The sequence below is a fragment of the Parasteatoda tepidariorum genome, chromosome 5 (genome assembly GCF_982258835.1).
Source record: "Parasteatoda tepidariorum strain Cologne lab strain chromosome 5, Ptep-v5.0, whole genome shotgun sequence".
Lineage (NCBI taxonomy): Eukaryota > Metazoa > Arthropoda > Arachnida > Araneae > Theridiidae > Parasteatoda > Parasteatoda tepidariorum.
This window is the reverse complement of record NC_141759.1, coordinates 39,713,617-39,737,639: the sequence shown is the minus strand read 5'-3', so window position 1 is coordinate 39,737,639 and position 24,023 is coordinate 39,713,617. Positions and strand designations below refer to the sequence as shown.

The 24,023-nt window shown below is 28.1% G+C and overlaps 2 protein-coding genes across 20 annotated transcripts in view; one reads left to right on the top strand and one right to left on the bottom strand.

The window, feature by feature from the left end:
- The window catches only part of Actn (alpha actinin), a 71,042-nt gene extending 57,721 nt beyond the window's left edge, over positions 1-13,321 (top strand). For all 6 annotated transcript variants that reach the window (XM_016050265.5, XM_016050258.4, XM_087163735.1 and 3 more), the window contains 13 exons: positions 49-178; positions 1,335-1,426; positions 1,538-1,646; positions 3,434-3,496; positions 3,577-3,654; positions 5,298-5,456; positions 5,576-5,660; positions 6,752-6,951; positions 7,566-7,619; positions 8,555-8,623; positions 8,817-8,975; positions 10,277-10,435; positions 12,328-13,321. In XM_016050265.5, the coding sequence (XP_015905751.1) occupies positions 49-178; positions 1,335-1,426; positions 1,538-1,646; positions 3,434-3,496; positions 3,577-3,654; positions 5,298-5,456; positions 5,576-5,660; positions 6,752-6,951; positions 7,566-7,619; positions 8,555-8,623; positions 8,817-8,975; positions 10,277-10,435; positions 12,328-12,486 (1,516 nt within the window). In that variant the 3' untranslated portion in view covers positions 12,487-13,321. The remainder of the gene's footprint in view (positions 1-48; positions 179-1,334; positions 1,427-1,537; positions 1,647-3,433; positions 3,497-3,576; positions 3,655-5,297; positions 5,457-5,575; positions 5,661-6,751; positions 6,952-7,565; positions 7,620-8,554; positions 8,624-8,816; positions 8,976-10,276; positions 10,436-12,327) is intronic.
- Positions 13,322-16,320: 2,999 nt separating this feature from the next.
- Positions 16,321-24,023, bottom strand: part of LOC107438072 (uncharacterized) — a 93,401-nt gene continuing 85,698 nt past the window's right edge. For all 14 annotated transcript variants that reach the window (XM_087163722.1, XM_087163726.1, XM_087163725.1 and 11 more), the window contains 4 exons: positions 23,803-23,900; positions 18,038-18,153; positions 17,624-17,752; positions 16,321-16,526 (listed from right to left, as the gene is read on the bottom strand). In XM_087163722.1, the coding sequence (XP_087019848.1) occupies positions 16,442-16,526; positions 17,624-17,752; positions 18,038-18,153; positions 23,803-23,900 (428 nt within the window). In that variant the 3' untranslated portion in view covers positions 16,321-16,441. The remainder of the gene's footprint in view (positions 16,527-17,623; positions 17,753-18,037; positions 18,154-23,802; positions 23,901-24,023) is intronic.

Genomic DNA, 24,023 nt, shown 5'->3' with positions numbered 1-24,023 from the left:
AAATATAAATGAAATTTTACCTCACTAATAATTTTTGTTTTTTTACAGGTTAGAGCGCCTGGATCATTTGGCCCAAAAATTTAAGCACAAAGCTGATATTCACGAAGATTGGACTCAGGGCAAGGAAGAAATGTTACAAAGTCAAGACTTTAGAAACTGCAAACTGAACGAGCTTAAAGTATGTATTTGTTTTCTATGCTTGGCAATGTATTTTGTTTTCCTTTAATTACAAGTGTTTTAATATAAAATTTTTTTAGTTATTGAAATTGCAAAGGTATTTTTTTTAAAAATTTAATCTTATCTAAACTATTATTAAACTATTAAATCCTCTAATTCCCCTTTTATGAAATGTTTAAATGTTCTAAGAACAAATATTTACAGTAAAATTTACACCTTTTTCATCATTTCTTAAGATTCTAAAAATGAGAAAATGGTTGAAGGATAATTTTGATTAATATGGGATACTAATTGCAATCATGGGTGCAAGTCTTCCGTCCCCAGGACGGATTTCCGTCTTTCAAAAATGTCCGCGGACGGAAGTAAGACGGAAACAAGACTTACTCGAAGACGGAAATCGGAATTTTTTTTTCTGTCCTTAAAAATATTTTTTAGGTCTACGTTATTGGTCTACTTTCTTATGTCCTGTTGCTATTTTATTAAAAGAGAAATGAACAAATATTTTTTGTACAGTATTTAAACTTGATGTATTATGGTAAAGCTTTCTTAGAAATTTTGCATATGTCGAAGGGGTTTTGTGTATGTTCGGTATTTCAGTCAAGAAATTTTCAGTCTTTGCCTTTTTTCCAACTTGCACCCATGATCGCAATATATACATCAACTCTTTAATTTTTTGTTGCTGTTAATGATAAATTTATGAGCAGCGCTATTGGTTTGATTAAACTGTTTTTTTCTTTAAGTTCTTTCCTAAATGTAGCCCTCATTGTGCACACAGAAAAATTTATTAAAGTTATTTTTACAAGTTCAATTTAGATTGATATTTCATTCTCTTAGTGTTTTGGGGGTCTTCCTGAACTATTTTGTGACTTTTTGCTTTATAGTGTTGTGCCTCAACAGATATCCTATTGTAGACACTTTTGTTGTTCACCTCTTTTAAAATTAGCCACCCAAATTGTAACAGTTTTATCTGCAAGATAAGTCTTCTTCTAGAATTTGGCTCTCGTTTATTATCTTAAAAAAGGCATTCTCGGTTCATATGGTTTCCAATTCATATGGCTCCAAATAATTTGAAAATGCCACAAAATGTAAATGTATTGCAGTATTTATGCTTAATTGAAGTATTAGCAAGAAATTAATTTTTCTGTTTATTTTTGTAGGCATTAAAGAAAAAGCATGAAGCTTTTGAAAGTGATTTAGCTGCACATCAAGATCGTGTGGAACAAATTGCTGCCATTGCTCAAGAATTAAAGTTAGTATTTGTTAAACACCTTTTATTTTTTTTACCATTATTTCAAACTGTGCTTTTGACATGTTTAAAACTATTTAATGCTTGTATTTGAGAATATATTTTTTCTTTTAGTGCTCTAGACTATCACGATGCAGCATCAGTCAATGCAAGGTGCCAAAGGATATGTGACCAGTGGGATAGATTAGGAACACTCACACAGAAACGAAGAAGTGCTTTAGAGGTCAGATATTCTTTTTCATCAATATAAAATACTGCTAAGCAGGGGCAAGTTGACTAGTCAGTCAAAAGATCATATGTCCTGTCCCCTCAAAAAATATTCACAATAAAAGTTAACAGTTACAGGCTATTAAAATTAAAAAGTTACATACATTTTTGTTGTTATTTTTTATTAATTAATAATAATTTAAGCACTGTTGAGCTATTCTCTGACTGTATAATATAGTTTTTTCGGCAATCAAAATTTGCTTCTCTTTTTGATTTTGCCATCGAACCTCTTTCACTGTTTTATATTTTTTTTAAAATTTAACAATTATGTCAACAGGCCCACGCTTTGAAAGCGGAAATTGAGTGCTGTATTAATTAAATTCAACCACATTTGTGTAAAATATTAATTGAAAATTTTGACAAAATAGTGTGCTTTGTCAGCAAAAGCAATAGGGGTTGTTTAAGAACATGTCCTTTCTTAATTTTATTGAAGAAGAATTTTGGGGAGTTCCATACTTCTAGATTGTATCTTATCTTTCTTTTTGATGGTTGGATTTCTATCCACAATGTTCATAATTTTAGCTTTTAGTTAACTTTTAATTTTAACTTTTGTTAAGACATCTTTAGCTATCAATACAGTACCTAACTAGAACTTTGTGGGATTGGAATTTACCAGATGAATCTGAATGCATACATCGTCAATCCTTGATTCCGTACATTTTCAAATTTTATATCCATTTTCAATCGAGTTAGAATAATGACATGAAATAAAGATAAAGGATCAAGATCTCTTTTAAAGAATTTAGTTTTAGTGGATTGACTGACTTTTTAAGTCATCTAATTTTCAAAGGATTTGAATCCAATCACTTTTTGAGAAGTAAATATTCTTATCTTTTGGTATTATGCAAATGGACTATTACGTCTTTGTAATTAATCATTAATAATGTTCATTTTGACCAATCTATGCTGTTCAAGTTTCATGGTGTCATTAGCAAATTTAGTTAGCTTTTATTTTTATTATTAATTAAACAGAGATGACTGTGTTCCGTAAAAAATCCGGATTTTTCAGTAAACATGATCCGGAAGTTTCCGGGAATCAGAGGTCCAAAAATTTCAAGAAATTATTGATCACATTTATGTATTAAAGAAAATTTTATGTTTAATTTAGAAATATTAGAACTTGAATTTATACTTGGCATCTCTTTCATTTGTAAATATTTTTTTCCAGTGGAATAATAAATGTGATTAGAGATAAAAGTAAACTTATGCATAATTATTCATTTTTAATTATTCATAATTTATTTAGAATTTCATGTTTTGAAAATATCAATGATTTAAATTTATAAAGACATTAATTTTTTGCGATACTAAATTAATGATTTTATTGGAGAAATTTTCAGGATTTTTGAGTTGGGCTCACAATCCCCCCTGAATTAAAAAAATTATTTAAAACCTCATTTTCAGATTATAGATTTCTAAGCTAGAAACTCTATCATATAATTCTTTTAGTTTATTGATAGAGAATTAAAATTGTTTTAAGTTAAATGTAAGACGAAAAAAAATTCAAAACTCTTACAGTAAAAATAATAGTTAAAATTATTCCTTATTAAATACAATGGGAAAAGTGTTCCTGATAATAAAAATTTTCTGTAAGTTTTTTTTTTTAGTGCTTCAGATGAGTTTTTCAGCAAAGCATTTTAAAACTTATGAAAAATTCATAAAAAATCAAATATCTATATTATGTAGATTATTTTTTTTTTCAAACACATTTTTTAGTGTGAATTCTTTTTTCTCTTCTCATAGGAAGCTGAGAGAGTGCTTGAAAAAATTGATACATTACATCTTGAATTTGCCAAGAGGGCTGCTGTGAGTGTTTAGCTTATTATTTCTCCATATATTATTTTATCTCTCGACATAACTATAATTTTATTTTTATTATATTTCAGCCATTCAATAACTGGTTAGATGGAGCACGAGAAGACTTGGTTGACATGTTTATAGTTCATACTATGGAAGAAATTCAAGTAAATATTTTCATATTTTCTAAATCATTTATAGTACTATAGTACTGTTAAAAAATTATTTTTCATATTCTAGTCATTAATAAGCCTAATGATTTACAATTAAAAAAAAAACTATTTTATTTTTTAAATTAAAATGTTTTTAATTATACTTTAAAAAAATATATTATAAAATTTTACATTGTGTCTTTTTTAAATACTTTCAAATAATGGAATTTTGCCTATATTTTCCCCCTGTGTTGCTAACATTTTTAAGTTTCTGTTTCAAATGTACTTTCCATTCAGGCATAAATGATTTCATGTTCTAAAAACTTTTTTCATACTGTTTAAATAAAATTTCATAGTAATAAGTCTAAGCTTCATAGTAATGAAATTATTTTTGCTGAGTATCCAATGTTAGTACACAATGACCACATAAAATTATTAAATCATTTATATATATATTCTCGGAATAACATTATTCTTTTGAAAATTGTATCAATTTATATACTGCATATTTAATTTTTTCTTATTATTTTTATACTTTGGTTGTTATTGAGTAATTTGAAGGTTTGCATGATTCAAATAACAATTTTTATAATTTAAATTCTTTTTAAAATATCACTGATTGAAGTCAAAAATATTTTTTATAGTAATACATTGAATGCCATGTCAGTCAGTCATTGGTGACTGACCCTGAACTTTCTGTTGAGGCTGTAATTGAACAGTGTAAACTATGATACAAAACTATAAATATTTGAATTGTTTTGAGTTAGACAATTTCTAAAAATTTGTTTAGGAATTGTCTAACTTTTATTTATTACAAATACAATCTGTTAGTAGTGCACTTTGCACTGCTGAACCTCAATACAAGTGCTTCTAAGCAAAGTACCTGGTCTGATGGCGCTCAAAACGTTAAATGTTTTCTTAGTGTTGTGATAAGTCCAACTTCAGTGATAATGAAGGTTTTATCCTGAGAATAGAAAGAAGGTAAACGACAATGTAGATAATAATGGAGTTTAACTTTTAAATTATAATTTTGCTTTTAAATTATAATTTAACTTTTAAATTAAATTTATTTTATAATTTAATGTATGTTAAATAATTAACTTTTTTGCTATTGATGAATAAGTGTTTCTATTGTACATAGATGATTTAATGTTTATTTTTGCATGTCTAGTGTGACTTTCAGGAGAACTCCTCCAGACCTCAGTCTCGTGTCATGGTTACTAGAAAAAGTCACTTCGAATAGGGGTCTGATCTTGGCATAGGTCAGCGTGAATAAACCAACTGATACCTTCATTTTTCCATTGCACTTCAATTAAAAATGTGTTTTTGCTTGTTAATATAGTAGCAGACAGCCAAAGACTTTTAGTCTGGAGGAGTTCTCCTCAAAGCCGCATTATAGAAGGACTTGTTGAGGAGGATGTTGAATAAAAATTACTATTCTTTCATTCATTCAATGATTGTTTTATAATAATTCTTAATAATATTGACAATTTTAGAAGCATTAAGTATTGATAAAAGTAAATGAATTTAAAAAAAAAAATAATATTTACAAACTTTGATTATTAATATGCAAAATGAAATTTTAAAAAATTGATTTATAGTTAATTAAAAATTTAGAGTTAGACAAGATATGAACTTATTGTTGTGTTACTTTTCAGGGTCTGATTGATGCCCACGAACAATTCAAGCAGACACTTGGAGAAGCTGATAAGGAACACAAGTCTATTATAGCTTTATCTCAAGAAGTACAAACAATTGCAACTCAATGCCAAATACCTGGTGGAATTGAAAACCCATATACAACATTAACAGCTATTGTAAGTGTTACTTATTCAATCACCTGTCTACTTACTGCAATGATTGATGTAATATAATATTTATAACCAATTATGGAAATCTTATTCGCAATCAATGTACTATTTTTATCGTTTTGTAGAACATAACATCAAAGTGGAATGATGTAAAACAAATGGTACCGAAAAGAGATCAAGTTCTTCAAACTGAGCTTATGCGACAACAGTGTATCCTTAATTTTGTTTTCAATGTGTATTTATTTTTTCTAAAATTTTCATATCAATGTATCATAACGCACTTTTAAAATTTGAATACTCTTTTTATAATGTTCTAAAAAACCAATTCTAACTCTTTTATAAATGGAAAACATATACAGTAGACTCTGATTATCTCTGCTTGCAACTATCAGATCTAGTAAAAAATGAAGTGGCTGTTTATAAAACTTGTTATGAGGGGACAGCGAGGATTGCTAAAATGGTTGTTTGCTGCCAAATTTCTTCTTATCAACCTGCTGTGCTCCAAACTATTAAAAACTAAAAATTTTCATATTTATAAAGCTTAATAAATAGTACGTTTTTCGATATGTGTACGACACTTGTTTTTAACTATTTGGAAGATGAGGTAGAAAGAGGAACTCTGTCCTATCTGACTTTTTTCTGATGTTTTGTTGTCTTTAAGCCCTATTAGACTGGATAGCCAGAAACCTATTGTTTTTTTTTGCTTTATGGTGCATATTGTTAAAATTTTCCTCTCTTTACATGCTGTTTTTTCGAATTTTTTTTATTATTTTATATTACCAGACGTCATAACTTCAATTTTTAAATGATTCAAATAAAAAACAGCATATATAATGTATATTTTTTATATGTAGGTTTTTTTTTAAATTTTTGCATTAAGTGAATTTGACTTATTTTTTAAAAGACCAAATTACTTACAAAATACTTATTGCTAACATTTGTCAACTTTAAGTAAAAAATCATTAGCTGAAGATTGTATTTGATGCCCGGTGGCTGAGTGGTAGTGCTTCGCCCTTCCGTGCCACAGGTCCTGGGTTCGATCCTTGGGCCGGGCAAGGTTGACTCAGCCTCTCAGTGGGTCGATAAATGAGTACCAAGCATGCTTGGGAACTAAACACTGGGGGTTCCGCGTTCGGCTGACCACCTGACCGGAACATCCACTCCTGCACCCCAGAGCCCAAAGCCTTGGCATTCTATGGGCTGTCATGCCACTGAGTTTAGTTTACAAGATTATATTTATGTTTTTTTAATATTTTAAATACATTGAGCAAGTTTGTTTGTTTTCCTTGACTGCCCCATAGCTAATGAAAGACTAAGGCGAAAGTTTGCCGAAAAGGCTAATGCTGTTGGACCCTGGATTGAAAGGCAGATGGATTCAGTGGCTGCAATTGGAATGGGAATGCAGGGAAGCTTAGAAGATCAACTAAACAAATTAAAACAATTTGAAGTTGGTGTTGTACAGTATAGGCCACATATGGATGAGCTCGAAAAATGTCATCAAGTAATTATCATTTAATTGACTCAATTATTAAATATCAATTTCTTTTTAAGATTTTAACTGGGAAACATAAAATATGTATTTTTATAAAAAATAGTATAATTTAAACTCTTAAAGGATGCATATTTTTGGTTATTTCACTAAGATTTTAAAATCTTTTAAGTAAAAAATAATGTTATCAATCGTAAAACCTTCCTTGTGAAATGCATATTTATGTCTAAATTATTATGTTGCAATTTTTTTTTTAAATTTTGCTCTATAATTTGAGAATGTCATATTAAAAATAATAGACATTAATAAAAAAGTTACTGTGAAATTTTTTTTGATTGTCTTTTTACCATGAAATATTTTAATGATTTTCAGTTCTTAGTATCAGCATATGAAGATATATTAAAAAAAAAATTAAGATATGCAAAATAAATGTAATACGACTGCTCTGCAAAATTTTATATATTCCTAAAAAGAGACTAAGATTATCATTAACTTTAAAATTGTGTTTATAAATGTGCTATTTATAGTAAAACATAAATGATTGGAATTTTTACTAAATTACTCAATCTTTTTGTCTCTATGAAATATGTTATATTTTTGTAATATTTTATCTATTTTTTTTTCAGGAAATACAAGAAGCAATGATATTTGAAAATAGATACACTCAATATACAATGGAGGTACTTTAATTAAACATTATTTTTACAAGTTATTAATTTATTTATCTGAATTTTCTAATGATATACAAATTTAGCTTTTTTTCAAAGTAATCTCTACCTTAACGGACAACAAATGTTTTTGCTATTTATGGCATATCAAAGTTAACTATAAGAGTAACTCTCTCTCAGTACTTAATCACAGTCTGCATTTAACTTTAGTCTGTAATAAAATATGTTTTTAAGTTATTCAAAGCAATTACTATTTTAAATTTCAATCTATATAATGCAATATTCTTTTGTAAATGTGGAAAAATATATGTAAAAAAAAATTCAAATGTAAATTTGATTTTTACATAAAAATTTTAAGATTTCTATTCATATTTGATAAAATCATAAGTTAAAATTGCATCAAATTTATAAATGGTTTGTTATAATTTAATAAAAAAATATTTTTGATGAATATTAATTAGCCTGATATCAAGCATTAATAAATATTTTATGTTTGATATTAGACTGTTCTTTATAATTTAATGTTAATAAATAAGGTAATATTAATAAATTTAAGAAAATAAAATTTTAATACTTAAAATTCCTTTACTAACAACTTATAACGGAATCTAAGACAAACTAAATTAACAGTTATAAATAACTTCTACAAACTCACAACACTTATAAAAATGGCATATTGTTTGACAGACAAAACAGTGTTCAATATGACAAAGTATCCTATGAAGAACAGAATAATATCAAACATTGACTGTATTTGACTTTTTAAAATTTAGTCAATAATTTATTAATAAAGTTGTTAGCAATATTCAAAACACTGTCAATTGATATTATTTTTAATCATTACATATCTTACTTTATTTAATTATTTTCTTTTTTTTAATAATCATTTAAAAAATTGATATGTTTGTTATATGAATATCGAACTACATGCTAATTTCTTTTGTTAGACTCTGAGAGTTGGTTGGGAACAACTTCTGACATCTATCCATCGTAATATCAATGAAGTTGAAAACCAGGTATTCACACTTTTTTCTTACTTAAAAATTCATAAAAAAAATTACTTCATCTTTTTAATTAGTGCTATATGTGTACTAGAATAACAAGCTCTTGCATATTAAATGAGAAGCTACCTAAAAATTAAAGAATAAACTATCAACAATTTTAATTATTTTCTAAGTAAAATTGTAATATTGTTTCTTTTATTTTTAGATCTTGACACGTGACTCTAAGGGCATCACAGGAGAACAACTTAATGAATTTAGAATGTCATTCAATCATTTTGATAAAAATAGAACAGGTCGCTTAGCCCCTGAAGAATTCAAATCTTGTCTAGTCAGTTTAGGCTACAATATTCGAAATGATAGACAGGTAATTTTTATTTTTTTAAATTCTGAAGATTTTTTGTTTCTCTTTTTTTACGTTTCAATTTTTTCCTAAATTGTACTGCTGAATAGTCATGTTTGCGTACCTTTGTACAAGAATGTCAATAATGCAGAAGAGTATATTTCACTAAGTTATTGGTGAAGGCTGGTTGTGTTCCAATTAGTTAGTGTTTGCTATTTATTTAAAGTACAACATTTTATTTACATATAAACACATAATACAAATTACCAATGTGAATGGATGGTCAACTATTCTGATCAGATCCCATACAATCTTTGGCGTTACATACGTCATCTCACATTCCACTGGATTAAACATAACCCACCACCAACTATCAGTATTAAAATGTCATTACTTACTTTTCGGGTTTCTACACTCATGCTCAGAGGCTTCGTAAGTGTTCATAGTGGTATAAGTGTTCACTTGATGTTCATAGTGGCTGCATATTGTTTTACCTTTGCTGCAAGGTCCTGTTCCCAACTTATTGAGAAGTTTCACAATATTCTGAAAAGTAGTACCTAGTAACTCAACGGTGACACAATTAGTGGAGGAGATTTAAAACACTTAATTTTTAATGAAAAAAAAACCAGATAAATTTAAATGAAGCTTCTGTGATAGCTGACTAAAAGCACACACTCACAAAAAAAGAGAAAAAAATGGTAATGGAGTGTAAGAAAAAAAAAAACATTTTAAACTTGCTTATATAGAGAGCATTTTCAACATTTGTTGTAACACCTAAAGTATGTCTTCCGAAATCTGTCTGTTAAAAGAATAGAGTTATGGTTTTTGTGAAGGAACATTACGACACCTCAAGTTTGTTTGCTAAAAATAAAAAGTCAAAGCTTTAACAAATCATTTTGATGCTTTTCTTTTATTTAAACTCTCTAACTGGTTAAACTTATACTGACTATTATTAAACTTCGATGAGAGTGACTTACCTGCACTATGTAGGAGTGACAGCAGTTTTATTTTGATGAATATTAATTTTTATTATAATCAATATTCATTTATACAAAATTTTCATATATTTCTTACTTTAAAGATTTTTATTTTTTGTCCACAATTATTATTTTTACATGTTTTTAACGTTAACAATTTTTGTTAAAGTGCTGTATAAACTACTTTTATGAAATTGTTCTGAAAACCTGTGCATTATTGAGAAGAAGTTTTTTTTATTTAAAGAAATAACTAATTTTTTAACTTAAATATTTATTTTTAAGTTGATAAAACATATGAATTTTATGAAAATAAACTGATTATAAAACCACTGCATTCTATATTTTTAGGGTGAGGCAGATTTCCGTAGAATAATGAGTGTTGTAGATCCTAACAATACGGGTTATGTTCATTTTGATGCTTTCTTAGACTTCATGACAAGAGAAAGCACAGATTCAGACACAGCTGAACAAATAATAGATTCATTCAGAATTTTGGCTGGTGACAAAGTAAGTATTAATTTTTCTTCATTCATTATATGGAATTACAAAATCATTGTAATTATCATGTTTGGCAAAAAAAAAAAAAAAACATATTATAAATATTGTTGCAACCTATAACTGAAGATATAGTGAATGAGAAATGTTAGTTTTATTTTGACATAAAATAACAATTTTTAGTTTTGTAATAAATCTTTGAACTATAATGCTTTTAAAAGTAATTATGGTAAAAGGATGTTTAAGAAAAAAAATTGAACTGTGGAATTTAAATCTTTTGACATCTTTAATTAGTAAGGCTACATTAAAAAAAATAATGCTAATATTTCAGTGTTTTTTTCTCTTAATTTATTTAAAGTATTTTCTAAAACAGTTATACAGCTTTCTCTTATTAAATTTTTGTTGCAAGGAGAGATGTTGCTCATTGACACTTCTAGGGCTGCAGAATTTGCATCCATATAACACAATAAACAGTTGTATTACAGTATAATAAATTCTAATACATTTTGACCTTTTAAATGCAATAGACTGTTAAATTATTGAATATTACAATTAGATTCAGTATGTTACTGTGAAAGTCAGCTAACGTTAATTTTTTTTTGGGGGGGGGGGGTCATGTCAACTGTTTTTACCAGAGCTGTGGAGTTCATTGTTAAACTAAGACTCTTTAAGTTTCTCGAGAGCTTAGACTTAGCACTGAGTTAGGCTGTACACAATTTATCCACATAAATGTGTCTGCGAGCTATTGGCATTTTAAATTGTATATAACTGTTTTATCTGATTTTATTCACTCTTTATTTCTTATTCATGAACCGTTTTACTTTTAATGTGTATTTTATAGAATTACGCTATTTATCAATTTTGATGAACTTTTAAAAATATGTGTCTTGAGATAAACAATTTTATTAGTCTCATTTATTTTATGACAATGAAATAATTGTGTGTAATTTACCAGTAGATCTGACTCAACAAATTGTTTGGCGCAGCATATCCTCCTTTGGATCTTGTGCCATAAAACCTCTACATTCAATCAATCAATCCACATAAATGTTATGTGATCATATGGCTTACTTTTTTTGCCACAAACTCAGTGGGGTTTCTACCTTCTCACATTGAAATCGGCACAAGCCGAAATGATAGTGTACAGGTCTCTATGATGTTTACTTAAAATGTAGGAAGCCTTATCTTTCAATTTGTTTTAATAGGATAAAACTGAAAAGACTCAATTGAAATTTCCACTGAATCCCAGGAAAGTGTTAATATTTAATAAATGTTAATTTCAAATCAAATATTTCCATTTTTTATGTTTAGTTATACTTGAAATAACATAAGAGTTGAAAAAATACATTTATAAAACCTCATTTATTAAAAATATTGATATTTTGTAAATGTAATTAATATCTCACTTGCAGTGCACTCTCACCTATGAATAAAAAATTTAAGAAAAAAAAGTTGTCTAATTACATTCTAATATGAAACTTCATATCATTTATAATAATTTAATGAATACTTTATAACTATCAAATATTCACTTAACAATGCATTAAATTTATTCACATTTTTTAAAATTAACTTAAAAACTTAACTAAATTTGGTCAATTTAAAACATCAATAATTGATTTGTAAATGTGGATTTTTTTCACAATTTCAATTCTTATTTAATAATTTAGTGAAACATTGACTCGACTCACTGTTTAAATGTGATTAGTTAAATTTGTAATAATTTAAATCTTTGTCTAAATAATTTTCACGTGATCAAAGATGTGTATTTCTTCTTTTAAACTACAGGAACTAATTTCTATTGATTGTAGTTGAATAAATTTCAACAGTTCAAACCCACAACCCTGGTGTTTTACCATTTATGTATAACATGCTTTGTGGAGTAAAATTAAATTTTGTTGCAGCCATATATTACTGCTGAGGAGCTTCGCCGAGAGCTGCCACCTGATCAAGCTGAATATTGTATCCAACGTATGGGACCGTTCAAGGGACCTGGAACAGTACCTGGGGCACTGGACTACATGTCCTTCTCTACAGCACTATATGGTGAAAGTGATCTCTAGAACTCTGTAATTTTGTTCCCACCTGAGCTGGTTCATGCATAGCTTTTTTAACCAATTGACGGCAAACCAACGCTTACAATTTCCTATTCTTATTTGAATTGGATAGGTCAAAAAAATTGACTGTCTTGTGTATATTCAAAAATTAAAAATGATTTAATATATTTTGATTTGTTTGTAAAAACAAAGCCATTTAAATTATATAGGAAATCAATATTATTTCCAATCAAATAATTGTAGATAGCTGCGCGACTTTATTAGCATCAGATATTGTGAAGTTGGTTGTCTCAGAACCAGTATCAAAACAAAACCTTGATCAAGGTGCCCTTGGATCAAGAACTGTGTGAATAACCAGCTCATCATATGTTTTATCCCATCCCAGTGGATTTGGTTAAAAAAAATCATCTACTTAGTTTGAAAAAGTTTTTCTGTGTCGTTTTTGCAAGAGCCACTTGTGCCTTTTTGGGTGCACTTGCCGTCCCAACGTGTCTTCCGACTGCATGCTGAAGTGTGGTTCTTAGTCATCGACCGAGTAACGACAGAATGGAAAAAAAAAAGAACTTTTTTAACAAAAACTTCACAGTACTTGTTTTAAACTGTGTTCTTTCTAGATGTAGGTCAGCCTCTTTTCAATTGTATGTGTTTGACTGTGTAATTTTGCAATGAAAATCATATCTTCAAATTATTAATTTAAATAAAAATAAAATATTATTTTATGTTCAAGACATTGTGAGTATGTTTGAATGAAAAAAAATCTGAGTAAAATCACGCTTTGTGCTCCTTTGTACTTTTTAAAATGTCTTAATAAAAAATAAACAAAAACATTAGCAACAAAGTACATAATGACTAGTGTTTTTTTAATTTATCACATTTATTCTTTCTTTTTCCACTTGATGAACACATAATAATTGTGATTCTGTTTGAGCCCTCCATCACTTAAAGTAGGCCGAAATTCGTTGGGAGGATGTGATAAATAAGAAATGTTGTCCCCTGGGCTTTATAATTTTTCTAGCAACTGGAAAAAATAGCAGATTTATGTAGGCAAAATTAAATTCTAACTTTTAACATATACAGGTTGTCCCAGAGTTATTGGGACTAATTTTAAAGGGAGTTGGGAGGCATAACAAGGATTCAGATTTGCATAACGACTCATGGTCGGAAGTGTCTTTGTTCCTATCTTGCTGGTGTTGTTCACAAGAGCATTGGACAAAATAGACCTGCATTGCGCTGCAGTCATCACCCGCAGAGTATTCAGAGTTTTACGAATGCGGATCTGGCAAATGATCTGATTGACAGAGGGAAATGCACGAACAGCAGAAAGGTACACCAGATCGCTAAATGTTTAATCATAATTTGTAAGAATATGGATCATTACGAGGCAATAGGCATGGCAGGGTTCCCACTTATTTAACAAAGCAAAAGCTAAGGACTTTTTTAAATAAAAATTAAGCACTTTTTTTGGAAACTTAAGGACCTTAAGACTATTTTTAAAAATAGTATTGATTGTTTATCATAGAATATATATGCACCACAAGTTACAGTGCCAATTATTTACCTGTTTTAAAAAAGAAAATAAAAATTTTTTTTAATGTAAGTACTGATATAATTGTATTAATTAACAAGGCTCATCAAAGCTGGACCAGGCAATTTTTGGCAAACCAGGGTAGAATTTTTAAAAAAAATATTTTTCAGATTGTTAAGGGTTAAAGCCATCCATAAAACGAATATATATTTCATTTTTAATGATTTAATTGAAATTGAATTGTAAAATTAGGATTTTTTTTCATTAAGCTTAACAGAAAACTTTTTAGGTCATTGCATTTGTATGAAAATTTTTATAGAATAAGAAGATTTACAATTATTTGACTAGATTTATAATTTTCAAACCAATATGTTTATTAGTTCTCAGTGAAACATAAATAAAAGGGTCCAAAACTATTTTTTAAAGGTATCAACACATTTCTATGGCCTTTGCCTGTAGCCCCCTCACACATATCCTTTATTGTCTCTCTAAAATGCCCAACTCTTGATGCATGGACTAATCCTAGTTAATAAAAGAACGACTTTTTGTTATAAAAAATCGACTTAAAAAATTGTTTCTATCAACTATAGTGACCCTGTGGCAGAATTTTCTCAGGCTTTCTGTGACAAACTTCCCCACAATTAGTATTTTTCTGCAAGATACTTTTAATTATAACAATTACTAATTTAAAGTAACAGAAAAATTGTGTTTACAGAAGAAAGTATAGAGTAAAAATGTTTAAAAGTTTTAATTATAAATGGAGTATTTTTTAAATTCTAATATTATAGGCGATATTCTCTCATTTTGTAGGACTAATTATTATAACACACGTTATTTATTTCCTCTTTCGAATTTTGAAAATCCATTACATAATTAAAATTCGCAAATGAATGAAACGATTATTAATTAAAATTCGTACATAAATTAAAAATCTTAAAACCTGTGGCAGTAAAACCCGAAATAAAGATCGACGACGAAATCACGCAAATAGAACTCTTAAAAAAAGAGAAGTTCAAATAAGTGTTTTGGTTGTTACAATAAATAAGATCGCATTTAAAACATCGGATTTTAAACTTTGTGGAAATCGATAGCAATCACTGCCAAAAAATTGATAGAAAAATAATTGAATCATTATGTCAAAATATACATTGATCGGTCTAAAATATACATTGTGTCTAAAATATATCGAAATATATTTTAAAACCGGAATACAATCAAACACCACACAGTTTTATGATACTATTAGCGTAAATTGAGCTTGTAAAGTTCTGGACCAATGTCGCCTTGTCACTGCAATTTTGTTACAGGGTATTATAGTAATGCTGAAAAATTAAGGACTTATAAAAACCTTATACCATATTTAAGTACTATTAAGGGCCCTTATTCTCCAAAATAAAAATTAAGCAGTTTTTAAGGAGTGTGGGAACCCTGCATGGTGAGGGCCCTTAACTCACCGTTTAAAGGGATTAGACTTCCAGCATACGGGCCATACCTGCTGCTGTAGGAAGATCCTATTTTGTGATGTTAAGCCTTACACTCATATCATCTTCAAAGAGTAGTGTTACTGCTCCCCACAAATCATCCTGCGCCCTTTGCACAGTGGTAACTCTACCAATGTCACCAAGACATGCATTTCTCATCCTACGTTTTATTTATGAATGAGGCACACTTTACGTGAGATGGTGTGTTCAACCACACCAATGCCTGATAAGAATCCCCATGGTATAAGACATGCTGACCAACATTTCATTGAATGTTTAGGCTGGTGTGGTCGCAGATATCTTTGTCGGGACCCTACTTATTGGCATCACCTCTTAACATCTGCCAATTAGAGCAAACCAGTCAGCCAAAATATGTTTCAATACTGTTGCTTGGAAAATGGGATTGAAAGTGCGTGGGAAGAAAAAAATTATTGCTAAACAAAATTGTTTATGTTCACTAATAGATTCATCAGAGAAATGTTTGGACATGAGAAGTAGGGGCACAAGCAAACTCTTTTAAGGGAATAATTTAAACCTTGGTAGAAAAACCTATTTTATGCCAAGAAGCAATTATCAGGTTAGAGAGGAGAATTGAACAGGGGCCTTAGGAACAGTTTTTTCAACTTTTTGAATAAATTTTATTTCATTAAGTTTGTAAGAATTTTTAAAAATACAAACTTAAATATTACAATGCTGTAACAAAGTTTAGTAGAATAATTTCACTGAATAAAATGAAGCAAAAATATTAATTACTGAATAAAAAAGGAGAACTTAAAGACACAAGTTTCTTTGTAAGATAGGGAATGATAATGGGTTATATTAAGAAATGTAAACTTAAATTTTAAATGATTTTTAATACAATTTTAAAATACATAAAATTTGGTAAAAATATAAATACAAGTTTGTAAAAAAAGGGAGATAAACAAATAAAATTTCAATCTTCGTAAATGCATAACTACACACTATGGGCTGCTAGTGTTATATTCCAGATATAATTTTTTCCAGGTTCAACCAAAGCAACTGCTCTTTGAATTTCATCACTAAAAAATAAAAATTACATACAATAAATAGATAAACACTCAAAATTTGTCTCAATTTTAAATTGGAAATTTTTTTTTTTAAATAAACTTTTTCTGCAAAATGATGTACATGCACAGTATTAATTTGCCAATTAATTAAATTGCTTTTGAAGTATTTTAATGATACGCATAATGTGGCTACAAACAGGTTGAGCACTATATGTATTTGTAAGGAAATCCTCGTCAAGCCTTTGTTTAGAAGAGCTTGTATTGTTGTATAGCAATGTGAAGTGCACTACTAACAAATTAAAATCAATAAAACTTTAATCGGCAACAAATAAAATAAGGAAGTTTTAAATTTTAAGTCACCAACATGGGTGCAAGTTGAATTACCTAACCAGTAGGGAATTGGTATTCACATTGGACATAAGTTAAAATGGGGTAAGTAAAATCTGAATGTCGACGTCAGACACAGTTAAGAGTGGATGTAAAAGCCCTCCAGCATGGCAGCACATTATTTTTACCTCTTTATTAAAAACAAAATGGAGAAAAAATAGTTCGAAAGAAAAAACTAGCAAAAATTAAATGAAAAAGATAAGATTATTCAATCTACCTTCATAAAATGTTAGGAATAATTTTCCCCTTTTTAAATTTGAACCAAAAACATACCTTAGATAGTAAAAATAATTTCAAAAATAATAAAAGATCAGAAGATTAAAAAAAAAAAATTGTTTATATAGTAATAGTTTAAAGCAACTCCACTATTCAGGAATGCTGTATTAGCAGACCTTAAAAGCATATAGCTCATTTAAAACAAATTCGAGCAGTCTTAATAATTTTCATGAAAGTAAGTTTTGCAGTTGTTTAAAACTTACACCAATTTTAAAATATTTTAGAGAACTGATAAAAATAATATGAGTGTAACATTATATAAGTGTTAATAAGTGAAAAATTATATAACAACAAACTTATTTCAACAGAAATTATTAGAACTGCTTAATTTTGTAAGTGGATTATACCTGAATAATAATGAGGTTTGCAAATACAACATTCGTCAATGGTGAAATCTGAGAATTTAAAATAAGATACTGATTGATAGCATAATGAAATGCACATACGTTAAATCATCAAAATATTGATGCTTGATTTGAGGCACAATTTTTATATTTGGGTAGGAGCTAAGATCGACAAGACAGGTAACAATACACTTTGACCTCTGTCTTTTATTTTCAACATCTATATGAATCCTAAATAAAAATGAAAATAAATAATAAAGTTATATCAGGCACACATAAGAATCAGTTTAAAACATTTCAAACACTAAAAAATTTTTGTTCAACTCATTTGCAATTTTGTCACAGCTATATTCAAGTTCTAGAATTTCGTTATGTAAATAAAGTTAAGAAAATAAATATATTTGTCAATTTGTACCCAAAAATATACAATCTCAATAACAAATATTTGGCATAAACTCAAGTGAATTTCAGAATAAAGTTTAAGAAAAATATTCTGCACATAACAAAATCACTTACTTTAAAGGGTTTACACCTTCAGATATGTTGTAGGTATAGCGTGAAAAGAATAGCTTTAGCAAATCTCTCATTAACGTTTCTACTTTTAAAGCAATAGCAGAATATTCAGATAGCTTCTGCAAAGAAAAAAATAGAAATATTATTCATGAATAACTTTGTTTATCGTTACAGAAACTTTTGTTTGGAAATTGGAAAATATCTATGAAAATCTAAGTGTAGTAAGAATAAATATTGAAAATATTTTTAGTTCAAATGTTAGATGATTATTATTTTTACAGGGTATCGGCTACATTTTAGATTTTCAAATTCATGACTAATTCCCAGAATTTTTCATGACTTAACGAAGTTATTATTTTCTCTGACAAAAACACAACAATAAATTTAAAAAAGCATTATAACAACATCAATTGAAATGATAGGTATAACCAAAACTGTTATTACTCTGCATCTTCATATTTATATATTTTAAATTTAAAAAACAGAGTAAAGAAAGAGTTGAAGCAATAAAATAGCTGAAAAAAATACAAAAGCAAATAATTTCTTCTTTTTTTCTGTTGAATTATATTCTATAGATACTCATCATAAAGAAAAGAAATACTCCTGATCTTTTTCTCATTTCGGAGTAAAAAAAAATTCGCCAATGACTGATTTGTTGTTGTTGATGTATGCCATTACGGCAGAGGGGGTGCGATTGTTCTCGTTTTCCAGTAGCGCCATCTATGGCCAAGAATTTTACTTCTGCCACACCCGTTTATAGGGTGGACCCATTCATTCATCCACAGATCGTAATTTTGACCTGAATCAGAGAACGATCAATCTCCAATTCAGTACCCCCAGAGGTGTTGATTTGTTATGAGAACATGTGGAGGACTTTGAGACTCGATAGATTTAAAGTGCACCAGTCACCATTTACTACACGTTACTGGTTTGCTTCAACTTGAATTTGAAATTGATAATAAAAAAAATAATAATAACAAAAATTCTGAAATTACAGAAGTTTAAAAGATAATTCGCTCAGAAATTATGTTTTTTCTTTCATTTTTTGAAAGAACACCATAATTTTTAAAGAACATGAAAAAACATTTTATATTTTGATAAAATATGACTGTAAGTGGGGATTTTGTTATAAATTCAGATATTCGAAACCCCATGAAATTGGGGAGGGGGAGTAATTCCATTTTAGAATTTTCGACAACCTAAATTCATGACTTTTCATAATTTTTTTAAAAAAAAATAGTTAAAATCATTATGACAAAATTTGTCCAATACCGAAATTCATGACTTTCCAGGTGCGCAGATACCCTGTTTCTAGTGTAGCAGCATTTTTAAGTTATAAAATAAAAATAGGTACTACAAGTGTGCTTATATATACACACACACTATTCAAGCAAGAATTTAAAAAAAAAAAAAAAAAAAAAAAAAAAGAGTGAAAGGTGTATTCTTGAAGACTAAGGTTTTTTCCTTCTTCCATAAAGATCCATCTGTATTTCAGAAAATTAAAATTTTTACACTTAACATCAACCCTTTGGCAGATTTTTTTCGAGGTATCTGCGACAAAACCATCTAGCACTAATATCTTTTTGCAAGACACTCATTATAATAAAAAACATATATGTAACTAATTTAAAATAACAAAAGTGCTGTGTTTACAAAAAAAAAACTTTAAATAATGTTTTATTCTAATACTATGGGTGATTTTCTCGAGGGGGGCACTAATTATTTTGTTTTTTGCATTTTGTAAATAATCAATAATCATCATGGTAAAAAATAATTAAAAATTATAAAATCCGCAGTAGAAATTGCCGGGAAAAAAAGATCAACGACTAAATCCCACGAATCAGACTCCTCAAATGCGTGTTTCTTTAATAGAGTAGGTTGTTGTAATAAATAATTTCGCATGAAAAAACATCGAATTTAAAAACTACGGATAAATCAATAGCAATAACTGCCAAAAATTCAATAGAATGACTGCCTTAAAAAGTAAATACTTAAATGTACGATTCGAATTTTCCATATTGTTTGAAATATATCGGATATTTAAAAACCAAGTGAAAATCAGTATCAGCAGGGTTCCCACTCTTTTATCAAAGCAAAAATTAAGCACTTTTAAGGACTTTTACCAAAAAAATTAAGGACTTTTTTTCTAGAAATTAAGGACCTTAAAAATGGCATAATGATCAATAATTTATCATCAAATAAAATATTATAAATTAATAATAATAGATTAAAAAATGGAATAGCTTTTCCAGTCATCCTTTAAAAAAAACTAAATAAAGAAATGTTTCATACAAATAATCTGTATTTAATTAAAATTAAATTGCATTTAATCACCTCACGCAAGCTTTTAAGAATATAAAGAAAAACTCAAAGAATGCAGATTAAACATTAAGATTTTTTATTTTAAAATGGAAAAAAAAACTGGGTAAACAGATAGAAATGTATAAATTAAGATGGTAAATTCATTAAATTAATAAAAATATTATTTTGAGTGACTAATACTAAACCAAGGCAAAAAGAAACTAACAAATATAACTTAACACAGACTTCGCGATGTATCGCAATTTAACATACATTTGATATTTATCAATCAGAAATCTTTAAATCAATCAAAAAGAAATAAATCTATAACAAAAGAAAATGTTAATTCTAAAAAAAATTTCTCCTATATCATCAATAGCATTGCTTAATTTTTTCAATTAAAATAAAGATGGATTGACTTAAGACTGTCTTAAAGATTGAGTAGTCTTAAGTAAAAACAAACACAAGCTTTATTTTAAATTCTTTTAAAATTAAAAATGACTTAGATTTTTTAAAAATAGTAATAAAACTGTTACAAAATATTTTACATACTTTACAAATTAAAAAAAAAAGGTAAAAGAAATGTCCACTTAAAAAAAAAACATTTTTAAAATTATTTGTTGAAAAAAAATGTGTGTTTTAAACATCGTTAGGCTTTTGCTAATTACTTATTTAAGATAATAAAATTGTATTGACTAATGGTCAAACGGTTTTAATGTAAAAATACATGTAAGTTTCTTTATTATTATTTCCCTATTTGAAAATGAAATAGACTAATTTAAATGTTTAAAAATAATACTGACTATCTAACAAATTATTAAACGAACACGTATTGAAGGAATTTTTAAAAAAATAAAAAAAATATTCTATATTTAAGAGCACTCAAATTCTATATTTTCCATATTTAAGAGCAAAAATATTCTATATTTAAGAGCAATTGTCAAATTAATGAAAAGCGTTAAAACATTGCTTAACTTTTTATTTAATTTAAAAAAATTTAGTAATTTTAACTAACAGCCCAATTAAAAAAAAAGAAAAGAAAGAACGCAAACTCTGTCTTAATTTCCTCAAAAATAAAAGTAAATTAATTAAATGTAGGCTTTGTTTTAATTTTTTTTAAACTAAAAGCGACTGAAGATTTATTGGTTTAAAAACTAATCGAATTCTATCAAATTATTATATTTACGTGAATTAAATAAATTTAAAAAAAACTTTTGAACACAAAGTATAAATTATTTAAATACAAAATATATAAAATATTAAATTGTATCACTTTTAAAAAGATCAATAAAGAATCTTTTTTTTTAATTCATGATTTCTTTTCTTTAATATATTAAGTTCAGAACGAAAATTTAAGATAACAGCAATTGCACAACGATCGCCAAGTAACAGTAGGTCTGCTGAAAATAACTGACAATGTTAAATCCAGACAGAAAAAAAAAGTGACGAAATAATGCGTAACGATCGCTAAGTAGCAAAAGTCTCACTGAAAATAATTTACTTGAAATGTTATATCTCGTCGAAATAAAACGCACAGCAATCGCAAAATAACTCCCGCTGAAAATAATCTTCAAGAAACGTAAAATCCAAAGGTAAAAAATGGTGCAGAAAGTAACTATGCATCACGTTCTATATTTCAACGCTGATCCTCGCACTTGGTTATTCAATATCACAAAAAGAAAATCATCTTCGTAGCTAAAAATGTAATGAACATCTTCGCAGTTAGACGAAATCAAACTTGTCTTCGTCACTGCGGTGATATAGGTGAATAGGTGCGTTAGCATAGGCAAGAATCCTCGCACGTTAAACCACGAGCATCGTCTTAAATCAGATTCCTGATGCTTCGCCTAAAATAAAAGTTATCATATCGGCCTGCCGATATGTGCGTTAAGTCAATAATTCGCGATACATCGATTTAAAAATGTTTAAGAGTAGTGCACGTTAAAATTGCTGCATCATAACAAAAACAAGAGTTTTTGTTGTTTTTTTAAAAATGGGGAAGCCAAACAGAAATAAAAACAAAAAAATCGTTCTCATTTTTTATAAGAAAAATTTAACGTTGCAGATTACGCTTTGAGTGTTTCTCACAACCGGATCTTTAGAAAAAATGACGAAAAAGAAGGCTCTTTAAAATATGCTATCAAAATAAAAAGAACACAATTAATCAAAAAAGCAAAAGAGAAACAGAAAATTTTCCTAAATTCTTAAAACAAAACTTGCAACGTAGAAAATCAATTTTCTATTTTACTGGTTATCCTATTATCTGTTTAACTTTAAAAGAAAAAGTGGAGATAAAATATATCAGAAACGCTGTTAAAATGCCGCGCTTTAAAAAAAACCCAGCAAAAGTGAAAAAAGAAAACAAACATTTCACTATTTTTAAAACAAAAAGTGTCAATGATAAAACGACAAAAATGACTTTCCTGATTAAAATTATACTTCGCTGAATATTCGTAATATCCTTAATTTTAAAAAATGGAATCATTTATAAAATTGAACTTCAGAAGAAAATATGACACAATGAAAAAATACACTTTGCCTTGTGACGATCACTAGATGCTGTTAGCCATTCCTTATATTTTTCATCAAGTGCTCATAAATTATTAAAAACACACATTCCTAGCATTTCTAACAATTTCACATTTGAATGAAGTATCAAAGCTATCACTTGCGCTATCAGAAGAATTGAATTTCTCGAATCCTATGGATGAAGAAGGTCACTGCAGGTCTTCAGCTGATAAAGTATCTAAGTACTGTCTAAAAATAAGTCAAGACCTCTACCCACCTGCAGTATCACGCTCCCCTCTCCCCACACTAAATTTTTTTCTTTCAGAATGATCCAGAAAGAAAAAATATTTTAATGAAAAAAATTAATAATAAAATAAAAACAATAAGAGCGTGTTTTCTTCCACTTGCTTGTAACCCCTACCCTCACATGCATTCAAAATGTTCTACCCTCGATGCAGGATCTCATTCTAGGCGAAAGACGTACTTTTTAACTGTGGACATTTTTCTAAGATATAAAAATTGTTCCAACCAACTAGTGATACTAGAAAATTAAGGACTTTTAAGAACCTTGAATTAAAATTAAGTACTTTTAAGGGCCCTTAATTTTCAAAATAAAAACTAAGCAGTTTTTAAGGACTTTTAAGGAGCGTGGGAACCCTGATCAATAACTGATGAAAACACAATTGAAATATTACATCGATTTACAATACTATCGATGCAAATTGAGCATGTCAAAAAGTGAAATGCATGATTCAAATATTAAGTGTTAATTTCTGTAGAAAAGAAAAGTACATTTTTTTTACTTTTCAAAAGAAAAATCTTTCTGCAAGAACCCTGTAACTTTCCGCGACAATGTCGCCCTGTTGCTCAATTCTTCCTCGGGAACAATGCAATATATCGTCAATAGAAATATTTGTAACAAAAAACTCTAAATTAGAGAGATGATAAAATGAACTTACCAATAAAGTTTGCTTGCTACAAACTGGGTGCATGATGGATTTTTCTCTTACAAGATGATGAAAAGCTTTGTAACCAAGCTCAGTAATTGTATCAAAATCTAATTAAAAGAATTAGTTATCTCAAGTAAGAAAATGCATGTCAGAAAAATATAATTAAAGGTCAAAAACTTAAGAGAGTGGAAAGTTCCATGTCTGGAACCTCGGCAAGTCCAGAAAAATAT